The sequence below is a fragment of the Aotus nancymaae genome, unplaced genomic scaffold (assembly GCF_030222135.1).
Source record: "Aotus nancymaae isolate 86718 unplaced genomic scaffold, 86718_ANA_hifiasm-v0.15.2.pri h1tg000011l, whole genome shotgun sequence".
In the NCBI taxonomy this organism is placed as follows: Eukaryota; Metazoa; Chordata; class Mammalia; order Primates; family Aotidae; genus Aotus; species Aotus nancymaae.
Genome location: NW_026988422.1, coordinates 46,613,715 through 46,628,001, shown reverse-complemented (window position 1 = coordinate 46,628,001; position 14,287 = coordinate 46,613,715). Strand labels below are relative to the sequence as shown.

General features: G+C 36.4%; 1 protein-coding gene across 1 annotated transcript in view; it reads left to right on the top strand.

The window, feature by feature from the left end:
• The window catches only part of KCNH5 (potassium voltage-gated channel subfamily H member 5), a 357,848-nt gene that overhangs the window by 192,112 nt on the left and 151,449 nt on the right, over positions 1–14,287 (top strand). The window contains exon 8 of the mRNA XM_012464182.3: positions 13,005–13,204. Coding sequence (XP_012319605.1) covers positions 13,005–13,204 — 200 coding nt within the window. The remainder of the gene's footprint in view (positions 1–13,004; positions 13,205–14,287) is intronic.

The window sequence follows — 14,287 nt, the reverse complement described above, 5'->3', positions numbered from 1 at the left end:
ACTTTTGGTCAGATCAATGATTAATAAGCAACTGACATTGTCTACTGAAGTCTCTGTGGAACAGAATTTTTATTAGTTGCAATGTCAACTGTTAAGCTGATGTGGGTGATAGATTGTGTAGCTGTTGCAATTGAAGCTCTGGTCTGACTTTGGTCAGATCAATTTCTTGAATTTGTTTTCTTATATTTAAAATGAGGATAAAATAGTAACTTAGAGTGAGTATATGGTTTTGAGGAGGTAATGTATATAAGGCTTATAATGAGCACTAAGTAAAGGTTTACTATCACTATTAGCATCTTGGATTTCTTAATAACCTTTCACGAATATGTCATCTGGGAATTGATCTAATCACTCTTTACAGAGATTATAGTTTCTACTTTTCTGAAAAATATAAGTACCTATTATTTATCTAAAAATTATTCAGGCTTATTTTAAAATAATCAAATAATACAGAAAAATCTTTAAACTTTAAAGAAAGTTGCTTCTTTAAAACAAAAGAACCCCACAAATCCTACTGCCCGAAAGTAGCAACTGTTAACATTTTGTAAGCATCCCCTTAGTCATGTTTCTATGTGTGCCCATAAATCATTCACCTCCACATTCAGATACATATAAAAAAGTATACATAAAAAATTAAATAAGTTTTTAAACAAAAATATGCTATTAATCTTTTCAGATCTGTGCCTAGAGATCCCCAATCATTATATTAATGGCTGCCTGGTTTACAACTGTATCAATATGCCAATGTTTGTGTCACCCAATCTTCATCCTGGAACATTTTACTGTTTTTCTTATAGAACATGTAACATTTCAGTGAACATTTTTATATATTCTTTTCATAATACCATAGTATAGCTTCTAAGAAATGAAATAATTGCACTAAATGGTAAACCCATTTAAAACTTTTAATCCTTACTTGGTAGAAGCATCTCTTCTTGATCAATTTCTGAGGAAGTCTTTCTCTATGATGCTATACTGTGACTTATAATATATTTGCTTTTTGTAAACTGACAAGTTTCAACAATTGATGTTCCCAGGTTCTTATATTCTTGGAAGAGATTAGAAGATAATTTTCACCTTGTGATTAGTCATAGCCTTGTGATTTCATCCATCTTAATGTGTTTTTTTATTCGTTTTTTTGTTTTTGTCTTCCAGCTCTTCAGACTCCAAGTCAGAATACTTTAAAGGTATTCTCAGTCATATTTAAACTGGGATGGTTCTTGTGCACTAGCTGTTTACTTTGCTACACAAGGAGAATATTTTAAGTTTCACTCCATTTATATTTTTGATATAAATATAACAACATAGTTATGTGTCCAGAACTATGCTGTCAGTTACAGAGAGATGTAAGCACTTCATTAGATTTATAGAAGATATGTCAACACACACATTGAAGACTCTAAAGCAAGATATATGATTAATCTTTTAAAGAGTGATATGTTGCTAGGTTCTGTAGAAGAGCAGAAGGAAAAGTATCTTGACCCAGAATAATCAGAAGAGGTTTCATGAAGAAAATAATAGGCCCTGAAGAGTGCCTGGAACTTAGGAAGGATGGAGCAAAAGGGAGGGCTTTCATGGGAGAAAGATGCTTCAGTTGTTTATTGCTGTCTAAGAAATGACTCCAAGCATAGTGACTTAAAACCACACCCGTTCGTTATTTCTCAGGATCCTCTGGGTTGACTGAGCAATTGGTTCTTCTCCTCATTTTGCTTGGGTTCCCTCAGGCAGCTACATTTAGCTGATACGTTAGTTGGGAGCTACGTTCAGCTGGGACCACTAGAATAACTAGACTTCACTATTCTTGCTCTCTTGTTGTTCCTCAGTACAACCCAGACTTCTTTAGGGTGATGATTTCAAGGCAGCATCCTGAGATTAAAGGCGAAACCTTCAAGTCTTCTGAAGGTCTAGCTCTGGAAGTTGTATAATCTCATCTCTGCCACATCCTATTGGTCAAAGGAATTTACAAAGCTAGGGAAGACTCAAGGAAATAGATTCTATCTTTTGGTGGGCGAAGCAGCAAAGTCTCACCGCAAAGGGATTTGCATACCAAGAGAGGAAACATTTGTGGTAATGTTTTAAAATCCACCACAAGGGAACTGTATGAACAAAGATTTACAAGCAAAAATGAATTGTTTTGAGAGTCAGCAAGAAGACATGCTATGACATGATTTCTCAGAAGATATGAGAAGCTCCTGGCTATTCCATGGGGATCATTCTCCAGATCCCAAAGTGTTTGTTTAGGTTATTGGCAGTGCTGGCCACTCCAGACTTTGGATATTGGATCAATCTTATTCGTATTTTAACAAAAAAAATTCAGTATTATTTTAAGTATTATGCTAATGCTTTCATATTTAAGTAAGTATAACAATAGCACTAACTTTATAGATGAATAGAAAAAGTGATGTAATTTATATTCTGTATTTATTGCTTCTTTTACATACTAGTGCTAACGATTAGAGAAATGGCTTGCAGGTATCACCACTGAAAAACAAAGCTTCTTGGGTCATTCAAATGTGTATCTAGTACAAAATAAACAGAAAACAGTCATAAACAAAAGAAATTCAATTTTTCATCATAGTGAGAGAGGATTCATTGTATTTTTTTATTCTTTTTTTTCTTCTGTAGCCGATAAAGCTAGACTTATAACTAGGTAAGGTAATCTGTGCATTTTATAAATTCGAGGTCAGGAAAATCTCTGTATTGAAATAATGGATTGCTACAATACCTGAACTCTTATCATTGTAGTTTTCTTATTTTGTGTTTTAAAGTTTTTTTTTTTTAAAGATATAATCTAAGAATTTACAAATATCCTGAAAGATACAACTCATGCTATTATCATCAATCATCAGATCAGATTATAATTATACCGTGTGTGTGTGTGAATGGAGATGGTAGAGGGGGAAGTGTGCCTTTTCCTAACTTAACATAGGAAAAAAAAAGAAACAAAACAGAAGTGCCAAAGGAATGTGTCACCAGCTGCATAACTTGTGAAATATGTTATACGTTCAGTTGTTCCTTGAATTTATAAAAATAGCAATTTTCCAGCCTGGGAACCATAGCGAGACCCTGTATCTACAAAATATTTTTTAAAAATGAGCCAAGTGTGGTGGCACATGTCTGTGAAGATAAGGTGGGAGGATTGCTTGAGCCTGGGAGGTCAAGGCTGCAGTGAGCCATGACTGCATCACTACACTCCAGCCTGGGTGACAGTGAGACTCTGTCTCAAAAAAAAAAAAAACAAAAAACCATTTTTAGAGATTGAAGATAAAAACAAACAAAAATTTCAGCAGCAAAATAAGTCAGTCATACTCTCTTTTCCAAGTTGGTGTTCTGCTCCTTGAGAACATAAAGTTGTGTGTTTGTGCTGGCCCTTGTCCAGGTTTGCATCACTTAACACAAACCTATCTGAAAAATCACGTCAGAAAAGTATTTCATTTTCCTCCTGGGAACCTCTGAGTGACTGTTATCATCAGCAGTCTCTGGCTATGTTCCTTGTAAAACACCCCTCACTTTTCTCTTTCCTCTGCTTCTTTCCAAGCTGGATTTAAAATTCCTGAGAAATATGGAGAAGTGACCAGTGTCCCAACGTTGGCACAGTTAGCATAGCACTCACTTGAGATTGTGTCTCAGTGCCTAAGACAGCTCCCCTCCAGAGTCACTCTTTTAGTGACTAATTAGCCTTTGCATTACATGGGCAACTGTACCAAGGAGGAGGGTGTGATGTCTTAAGCAATGGGGTGGGTCCTTTGAGAAGGGGGCTTATAGTGGTGGGAGGCAAGTTGGGAAAAGATGGGCACTAAGAGGCAGCTGGGGGCTTCTCAAGGTAACATAGAGTTTTACTCTCTGGTTGTCTCTGGTGGCCCGACAGTTGATATATTTAGGAACTATTGTGTGATCCATTATAAATGAGTCTGAAATGATGAGTTCAGTATTCACCGAGCATCTACTATCATTGTTCTTATTTCAGAGGGATTTTTCTGTATTGACCAGCTAGTTTTTATGAAAGTTACAAAAATAACTGTAGCTGTGTAAGCAAGGTGAGTGTACTAATTTTATTAGAAGCTAAATGAGTTTTACTGGATTAGAGAGAATAAAGAAAATGAATTTGCTTAGTGACCCAGCAGATTCAATGGTGCTTGAGGTGTCAGTGGCAGATAGGGATGCTGTTTGGAGCCTTTGGCAGGTCCCCATATGTGAATCACAGTGGAGACCTCTAGGATTTTGGAGCAAGGCCCTGCCGTCTTCTGCAGGTAACTACTCTCCTTTTGAGAGTTGCTCTTGGCTTGTGACTGGGCTTTGGTGGAAACTGAATATTTGACTGTGGGTCGTCAAGTCACTATGCAACCTGAACTGCCTGTCATGGACTGGGTGTTTTCTGACCCATCTAGCCATAAAGTGGGTCATGCTTAGCAGCATTCCATCATCAAATGAAAGTGATATATATGCATGATCGCTCGAGGTACTGAAGGCATAAGTAAGTTACATGAGGAAGTGGCTCAAATGCCCATGGTCTCCACTCCTGCCATCCTGCCTTCTCTCCTCCAGCCTGCACCAATGGCCTTATGGGGAGTTCCCTATGAGAAGTTAACAGATGAAGAGAAGACTAGGGCCTGGTTCACAGATGGTTCTGCACGGTATGCAGGCACCACCTGAAAGTGGACAGCTGCAGCACAACAGCCCCTTTCTAGGATGTCCCTGAAGGACAGAAGTGAAGGGAAATCTTCCCAGTGGGCAGAACTTCAAGCAGTGCATCTGGTTGTGCACTTTGCATGGAAGGAGAAATGACCAAATGTGCAATTATATACTGATTCATGGGCTGTAGCCAATGGTTTGGCTGGAAGGTCAGGGACTTGGAAGAAGCGTGATTGGAAAATTAGTGACAAAGGAATTTGAGGAAGAAGTATGTGGATGGACTTCTCTGAGTGGTCAAACATTGTGAAGATATTTGTATCTCATGTGCATGCTCATCAACAGGTGACCTCAGCAGAGGAGGATTTTAATAATCAAGTGGATAGGATGACCTGTTCTGTGGACACCACTTGGCCTCTTTCTCCAGCCACCCCTCTCATCATCCTAAGGTCTCATGAATATAGTGGCCATGATGGCAGGGATGGAGGATACACACGGGCTCAGCAACCTGGACTTCCACTCACCAAGGCTGACCTGGCTATGGCCACTGCTGAGTGCCCCATTTGCCAGGAACAAAGACCAACACTTTTGTTAAAAACATGTTTGTGCACATATACATTTATACTAAGAAAATATTTTCATTTTATTTCCTTATTTTCTTTATCATGTGACATAAGATTTATTGACTTCTTATCAGAATTTAAGTATTGTTAATTTTAGTAGTATTTGGGTTGGGGATTGGTGAGTTTTTTGTTGTATGAAGGTAGTTGTATTATGTTAGGTGTAATTATGACCATATTATTGTCTTTATTTGATAAAGATTTGTATGATCTCAGGAGATGTGTATGGGTTCAAGTTTACAAGGGGTGGAATTGTGATGGTTAATACTGAGTGTCACCTTGACTGGATTGAAGGATGGAAAGTATTGATCCTGGGTGTGTCTGTGAGGGTGTTGCCAAAGGAGATTAATGTTCGAGTCAGTGGACTGGCAAAGGTAGACCCACCCTTAATCTAGGTGGGCTCCATCCAATCAGCTGCCAGTGTAGCTAGAATATAAAGAATGCAGAAAAACTTTTGAAAAGATTAGACTGGCCTAGCCTCCCAGCCTGCATCTTTCTACCATGCTGGATGCTTCTTGCCCTTGAACATTGGACTCCAAGTTCTTCAGTTTTGGGACTCGGATTGGCTCTTCTTGCTCCTCAGTTTGCAGATGGCCTAGTTCTGTCCCTCTAGAGAAACCTAATAGATTTAGCATAAAGGAGAATAACTATCACAAAAGGGTAAAGTGGGGATCAAGCCATCTTGATACTTTGATTCTTTGTTTTTACTTTTATGTTAATTTCTTAGAATTTTTTCAAGTGAACAGTCTTCCCACATCTTTCCCTTAATTCCTCTTCCTCTCTCTTCCTTTCTTCCATCTTTATTACATTAGAAGTTGATTAATGCAGGCTTTTGATTAACTTTCTGAAGTTAAGTGATTCTTTAGGGCATATAAGAAATAATATCAATAATCATTGCCAGGTAATTATTGAGACTATTTTGACAGAGTCAGTTATGGTAATCACAGGATTAGCTCTAAGCTAGGTGACATCTATCCGATGTTATACTAAAATTTGATTAAGTTCTAAAAGTGGTCCTGCTGTGTCCTAACTAATTTTACTAGTTGATAGTTCATTCAAATAGTGATTCAGTCAACTCACTGTACTACTTGAAATTTCCTCTTCAAAATTCCAACATCTTTTAGATGATAAAATATGTTAAATAGTTTTCAGTATTTAACACTTGAAGTCATTGATGAGACCAGTTTCTAACAAAATAATTGGCACAGCCCAGATACCAGATGGAATGGGGTGTAGATTAAGTAAAGACTGGAAAATAGAAAATGCCTGGCTCAAAGCAGATGCATAGAGGGTGCCTCCATATATGGGTCATTGCAAAAGAGCATCCAGTTGAAGCCAGGAGCTATTATGAGAGAGCGGGAAGGAGAGCAACTTTGGTACTGGAAGTTTCTGAAGATCAGCTTCTTCACTTTGTGCTAAGGCCAACCAGAGCCATTTCAAATGTTTTAAAAAGCTGTGTGCTGCACAGATGATCACAGATTGCTGGAACATTTTCCTTCCACATCTTTAATGTCATTATTAAAAGTAAACTTTAGTGAATATAAATAGAAAAGAAGATGATGGTTGGACCACCTATGAGGCCTTAAGCATTACTGGAAATGCATTATCATATCAATAGTTTAAACTGTTCAGTCTAAGGCCATTGGTCACTTGGCAAGATTTATAAAAGGAAGATAATTAGGAAAATTTAGTACTGGATATCGTTACAGAGAGGCACAAAATATATCTAAGAAGGAAAGATTACTAAGAAGGAGATGGAGAGATGCAGCTTGACCTAATGAGCAAATAAAATGAAATGACTGGAGAACATTTTTTCAGAGACCTGACTATCACTATTTGATCTCTTATCATGAGCAACTCATAAGAGTGAAGACCAGGTTACGGTTAATTAGCTTAACATGATTTCTGTTTGACTCTACAAATCGTTTAACCCTGAGAAATAAACTATACTGTTTATATGCTTGGATTGGCTATATGTTTATTTGTGAATTTTATAAACTATGAAAAGAAAAAGATTGACTTTCTTTCAAAGAATATAATTTGGGAGAATTAAAGACTAATACTTTTCTATAGGGAGTGTGGTAGATACTACTTGAGGGTGGGGATTATGTCATTCTTTTTTATTGTTGTGTTCCCAGTGGCTGGTATAGTGGCTGGCATTTAATAGGTGTCCAATAAATGTCTACTAAATTCAACAGTGCTTGAATAGTGATGTCTGTGATGAGTTACAACATCGTTCAATCTTTTGACCTGTCTCTTTTTCATATACTGAACATTGTTTCATGTCTTTAACGTTCATATTATAAAAATAAAAGGCATTTCTCCCATTTTAAAATATAAAACTATATTATATATTAAAAATTGTTTTTCAGAATGTTCTTGTGCTGTGATGTGTATCATAAAGGACTCAGTACCCTCCTCTTCCAGGTCCCCTGACCAATTGAGAACCACTCTGTGTTGTTAAATTGATCATAGTGACAAAACTAATCACACTTAGTGGCTTAAGGAAAGAATCATTTATTTTATTCATGAATCTGCAATTTGCAGAGGGCTATGATGGTATGACTTATTTCAAGTTCATGTGGTATCAGCTAGGATGGCGCCAGTGGTCCTGAAAACTCTACTTAGTTGGCTCAGCCACACAGCTGGTAGGCTGATGTTCTCAAGCTGTATCCTACACATACAATCACAGACTGATGGAAAATTTGTTTTGTTTCTTAGGTATCATTATTAAAGATTATGAATATAAAGAGAAAAAAAGGAGTGGTTGAACCACTTACATAGTCTTAAGTGTTAACCAGAAATGTATACTCATATCAATATTGTAAATTGCTCAGCTTCGGCCAGTGCTTAGCTGGGAGTTCAGCCAAGGCTATTGGCTAGGGGCTTTTATTCCTCTCTATGTGGGCCGCTCCAGAAAAATCCTCCAGCTTCCTCACAGCATGAAAACTAGATTCCAAGAGCAGGTGTTTCAATAGTGAGGAATCAGAAGTTTCTAATTTTGTAAGGCCTTTGGGCCTAGATGTTGGCACAAAATCATGGTTACAATATTCTAGTGGTCAACAGTCATAGAGTATGCCTAGATTCAAGGGAACAGAATATAGACCTTGTTTCTCAATGGAAGGGGCGTCAAAAATTCTTTAAGACCCCCCTTCCATTGAGAGGTAAGATCTATATTCCATCTTTAATCTGTCATAATTATCTTCAAAATAATCCCTTTGTGGTGAATAAGACAAATATAAGACTTTTTATGTAAGGCATTTGCTGATATGTATGCCAGATTTACTAAGACCTTAAATATGATTAGCTCACACAATTAGCAGTTATCTTAAGTCTATACATCCGCAGGAGAGCATATAAAAAGTCCCTAATGAAATTATCACAAATTAATCTAATTATTACTATTAATAGTGAAGTACATGGATTGACTATATGATACCTCCATTCAAAAGGTAAAATAATGGAAGAGGACTCTACAAAACTGGCCAGACCATAGGAATTCATGTTTGGTGAATGACAATGGAACTTCCAATTTGTTTTTACCTTAATATGGTTAGGACATGTTTAACCTTAGCTTTTAAAAGTTTCATTTCCCCACCTGCCTTAACAGTGTGTGTTCCTTCTATATGTTTGCAACACTGGTAGTGAGATTTTGATATGAAAATAAAATGCTTCTGAAAAGCTGTTTCTCAGTTTTTGGTGTGTGAATTTGTTGGAAAAAATATTTGAACACTTACCATGTACTAGGAACTGGTCTATATTGGGAAAATACAGCAGTGAGCCAAAAGGAACAGACCTACATCTGCCCTCTTGGAATTTGCATTCCTAGTGGAAAAGATAGATAATAAGCAAACAAATAAATATGTAATGGAAGTTAAAGTAGTGATAAAGAACCATAAGGCATAGTAAGGGGGTGGAGAGTGATAGTGGGGGAAGAGGATGTTTAAACAGCATGATCAGGGAAGGCCTCAGTGAGGAGTGAGGTTTTGAGCAGAGACCTGAATGAGGAGAGGAAACAGACCAAGAGAAGATCATGGTGAAGAGTGTTCAAGGAACAGCTAGTAAAGGAGCTCTGAAGAATGAATTGGTTTAGGTTGTTTAGCACCAAGAAGTTGTATGCTGAAGCAGAGGGAACGAAGAGAAGACTGATAGGAGTGATGGTCAGTGGAAGAGGCAGTGCTATAGTTGTATGTGGCCAAGATCATATATATATGATTATTCTTTTCGACTGGAAAATAATTTTTGTGGTAGTGATGATGCATAGCATTTCGTGGATACTTAGTCCCTGCTGGACTCTTTTTTTATTTTGAGACAGAGTCTTGCTCTGTTGACCAGGCTGGAGTGCAATGACGCGATCTTGGCTTACTGCAACCTCCGTCTCCCAGGTTCCAGCCGTTCTCGTGCCTCAGCCTCCTGAGTAGCTGGAATTACAGGGGCGTGCCACCATACCCAGCTAATTTTTAGTGGAGATATGCATTATCTCATTTAACACAACCCTTTGGTGAAGATTCCTGTGTAATTTTAAAGTTGTAAGTGAGGACATAGAGGCCAACAGAGGTTTAGTAATTGGTCCATAGACACACACTCTTAGAGACTGCAAGGATGCTGGTAGAGGTAGTGGGTAGTGGTTGAATTGAAGCTATACACTGAAGGTAGAGCCAACAGGAATTGCTGATAGATCACATATAGGTGATGAATCAAAGAATGAATTGAAGAATGACTCTGAGGTTTTTTTATCTGAGCAACTAGGTAGGGTTTTGCCGTTTGCAGAGGTGAAAGTGCATTTGGCTGTTGGAGAGAGGGTGCTGTAGACTGAGTTTCTTTTCAGATGTGTTAGATCCAAATAATGATTAGACATCCCAGAAGACAGATGTGTCTGTAATGAGGGAGGGAGGTATTATTTTGAGAGTTAGCAGTTTAGAGGTAGCTTCTACTGGGATCAGTTTCCCTTATTATTGTGTGTCATGCTCCAAGGCCTCTCTCATTAAAGATGTGCCTGTTTGTTCTGGAACACAGGTGTGGTGGGCATTGCTGTTGTTGCTTGCTGGAGTATCAAATATGCTGTCATACTGTCTCTTTTGAAATGCATTCCAGCCTCAAGATTGAAGATATTGATAAGGAAGAAGTGATTTCTCTTTTTAAAAATATATGTAAATGACATGAATCTATATATGTGATAAAATTTTATAAAACTATACACTGAAGAAATGAGTGCATATGAAAAAATGAAAAACTGGCAAAAAAAAGCTCACTAGTTTGGTTAATTGTACTGTGCCATTATCAGTTTTCTGGTTTTGCTATATTCCTATAATTGAGTAAGATGTCATCCTTGCAAGAAGCTGCATGTGGGTAATGTGAGCTTTCTGCGCTATTTCTGCAACTTCTTTTGAGTCTAAAATTATTTCAAAATAAAATAACAAGAATGTAAACATGTAATGGAATCTCTTACTTTAAATTATTGTCTTGTTTAGTCTTATCCGATGTAGGGATACTATATTCACATGAAAATGAGAGGCAGTGAGGGATAAAGAGCAGTTGGTTAATGGGTACAAAAATACAAGTAAGATGCAGTGTTCAGTAGCACAATAGGGCAACTATGGTTAATAATAATTGATTGTGTATTTCATAAGAACTAGTAGAGTGGAATTGAAATGTTCCTAACACACAAAATATTTTTTTATAATAATGTATAATGATCAATTACCTTGCTTGATCATTATACATTATATGCTTATATCAAGATATTATTGTACCTCATAAATATGTATAGCTATTATGTGTTCATAAAGTAATGAAAATGAAAAATGACCAAAAAAGTGGATATTTTTGTAATATGCCAGACTTAATGGGATGTTGACAATTCTTTACTTATTAGTGCTGCAAACTTTTAATACATTAGCAGATTCTTCATATTTTAAACTTTTTATATGAGCAGAATGTATTTTGTGTACACATTTAATGTACCTAAAGGATGAAACATGTAGTAATTTGTTAAACTAAAAGGCAGTAATAAGACATTTGGCAAATGTAGCGTATCGCAAGCATCTTAAAGAGCCAAACAAGTTAAACATGTCGAAATAATTTGTAGCTCTGTGGCATTTACGGACAATTTATGATAGCTGGGCACTACTGAAAATCATAACTACAATATTGTTTCATTAACTCCTAAAATGCTCATTATTTTAAAAATATACATTTTTCTTATTTCTCTTTTCTGAAAAGGCGAAATTCCATATTTGTTAGATGATTCTGCTATCGTTAATTTGTTCACCTTATGTTTGTTTTTCTTAATAGCAACAGTGGTGGAATAGAGATGTTAAGTCTGTGATTACCTTTATTTATTTATCTTTTAAATATGAATATTCAAAGATATAAAGACTCAGTTGAGAAATGTCAATACTGTATTCCTCCTACTCAGGGCTAAAAAAATATCATCTGTCTGATATTGTCCTGCACTGGCATCAAATAATAGCAGAAAAACAGACTAGATTTTTATAAAATAATAGCTTTCTGTTGTGAAATTATAATTTGTTATACTCAGAGGAGAACAACTCTTCTTGAAAAAACAAATAATTTTCTAAAAGAAGTATATTAAAGATCTTAAGTTGCTTCACTAGCCTGATTTTATACCACTTCCATCAAATGGGATTTGGCTGATGAAACTGCAAAGTGCAACAGCCTATATTTTGCTTGGAGTCATTTTTCAAATGCCTGGAGTATGTAGGATGAAAATTATCATTGCCTGTGAGTCTACTTATTTGTGAAATGCTTATGGAATGTCTGTGCACTGAACATTAAGGTGAATAAAGCACTGCCCCCTTTTCAAAAAAGCTTCCAGTTAACAAGGGAGTGAGACCAGAGGGGCAGGGCAGGCTGGGAGTAGTGTGCTATTGGAGAGGGGAAGTTCGTTCAGTTTAGGTTGAACTCAACTACTTCTAAAAACTTTTGTAGGATCCTGTCAGCATTACTAGCCTGACCAGGTCTGGAGAAAGAAGAGTTGGTGAATTACGGATTGAGGAGGAGGCAGCAGTCAGGCCTTTGAAATACCCTATCCCATCCGTATTCCCCCGTAGATGAATGACAATTGTCAGTGGGCTAACTTTGCACTTAATTAAAATGATGGAATAAAAAAAAAAATCACTGGAAAAATGACATGAATATAGTAACTGGAATTTCTAGGCACTGCCAAAGTTTTATTTTAGCTGAAAACTCCAAACCTCTTTATCTTCAGAACCTTCTAAACATGAAGCACATTAATTTGTCTCCACTCCCTAAATTTCTGATGTTCTGTCAAAAATATTTATAACCGGGAAGGTATTCCAAAGACTGGAAGGAGCAGGCAATGAGAAAGAACATGTATTTCTAAACTGGATCATCAATCCCTGAAAAATTTAAATTGGTTAGGCTTCATTCAGGAGGACAAAGTGGAGGATAACTTTAATTTACTAACAAATAGAATTTCTTAGGCAAAATTATAACTTTGGATCATCTGGTTCTTCAGAAAAATATTGTGATGACTCTTAGGTTTTTCATGTTGACTAGAGTGGTGTGTGCTCATAAAGTCATGGTTCCCCTACTGAAGGTAACATTTCCTGAGTGAAATGTGCCAGGTGCCAGGCAATCTTCTGAGAGTTCAACGTGCATTAATCCCTACAAGGTTATAAGAATGTCTCTGTCAAATTATTCATTGAGTGAGCAAATATTCGTATTTTTTTCACATGAGATATTTTATTTGTATTATTTCTTCTCTTTCAGCTCTTCTTTATGCAACTATTTTTGGAAATGTTACAACAATTTTCCAGCAAATGTATGCCAACACCAACCGATACCATGAGATGCTGAATAACGTACGGGACTTTCTGAAACTCTATCAGGTCCCAAAAGGCCTTAGTGAGCGAGTCATGGATTATATCGTCTCAACATGGTCCATGTCAAAAGGCATCGACACAGAAAAGGTATGGGTTATTATTATTTTTATTCAGTTTCTATTTTAGTAGGATCTTCAGATGCATTTAGCTTTCCCACTCACATATTGCTTGTATAATTGCTTCATAAATGTTATTCTGTATTTGTAAGTGACATATCAATCAATCATATTTCTTGAGTGCTTAGAAGGTACAAAGCACTGAACTATTAATCATCAATTAGTACCAGTCATCACATTCAATTTAGAAAATTAAGTTTCTAAAAATAACTCATTATTCCATTTCCCTAAAACACTCTCATTACCTCTCATGGTAATTTGTTGTGTTCCTCTAAAACTCAGAGTGCTGCCATTTTTCCTGCTAGAATTTATTCTAGATTTCCCCTTTGCCTTTTCTGCTCATTTAAAAATTAGAAAGAGGCTTCCTTGCTATAAATTAAAAATGTATGTGTCTTCTATGCTGTCCTTCACTTAAATTTCTCCCATCTCATATGTTTTATAAGGAACTTATAGTTCTTTATTTTCGACTTTTCCTTACACATATCTATAAAATAGATACCTCCCTCTCTAATCATCTGATATCTCTAATCTCTTCCTTGCCTTTTCATGGAGCTGCTTTTAATTTTTCTCATCTATCTAATATTTGAGTCAAAGATGAACTCAAAATCCTCCTTAAAATAAATAAAAGCAAATTTAAAAAATCCTCACTTCCTACACCCAGCTGATTCACATCAAATACAGAAGATGAAAAATAAAGTTGGTACACAGAGCTTTAAAGGAAACCATTCTTAAGCTATTTTACTTTATAAGCATCAGTGGAGACTGTTTTTTTTTAGGTATTGATTTTTGACGCATGCTAGTTAGGTGGCATAATACCTTCCTGTTCATTTCTCACAATTTTTTTTTGTTCTTTTAACCTTGTGAGGTTGACTTATGGTTTTTCTTTAAGACCTGCTCAAAAAGCATCTTTCAATGATAAAAGGAAAAAGCAAATGAGCAAAGTAGATGTTTAGTTAGGAGAATTTCATGAAGCAAGATGTAAGTTGTTTTAAGCCGGGGCAGGTGTTTTTAGGAATAGATGGTTGAGTGGAGGTGTACGGAATGGACGAGGAAG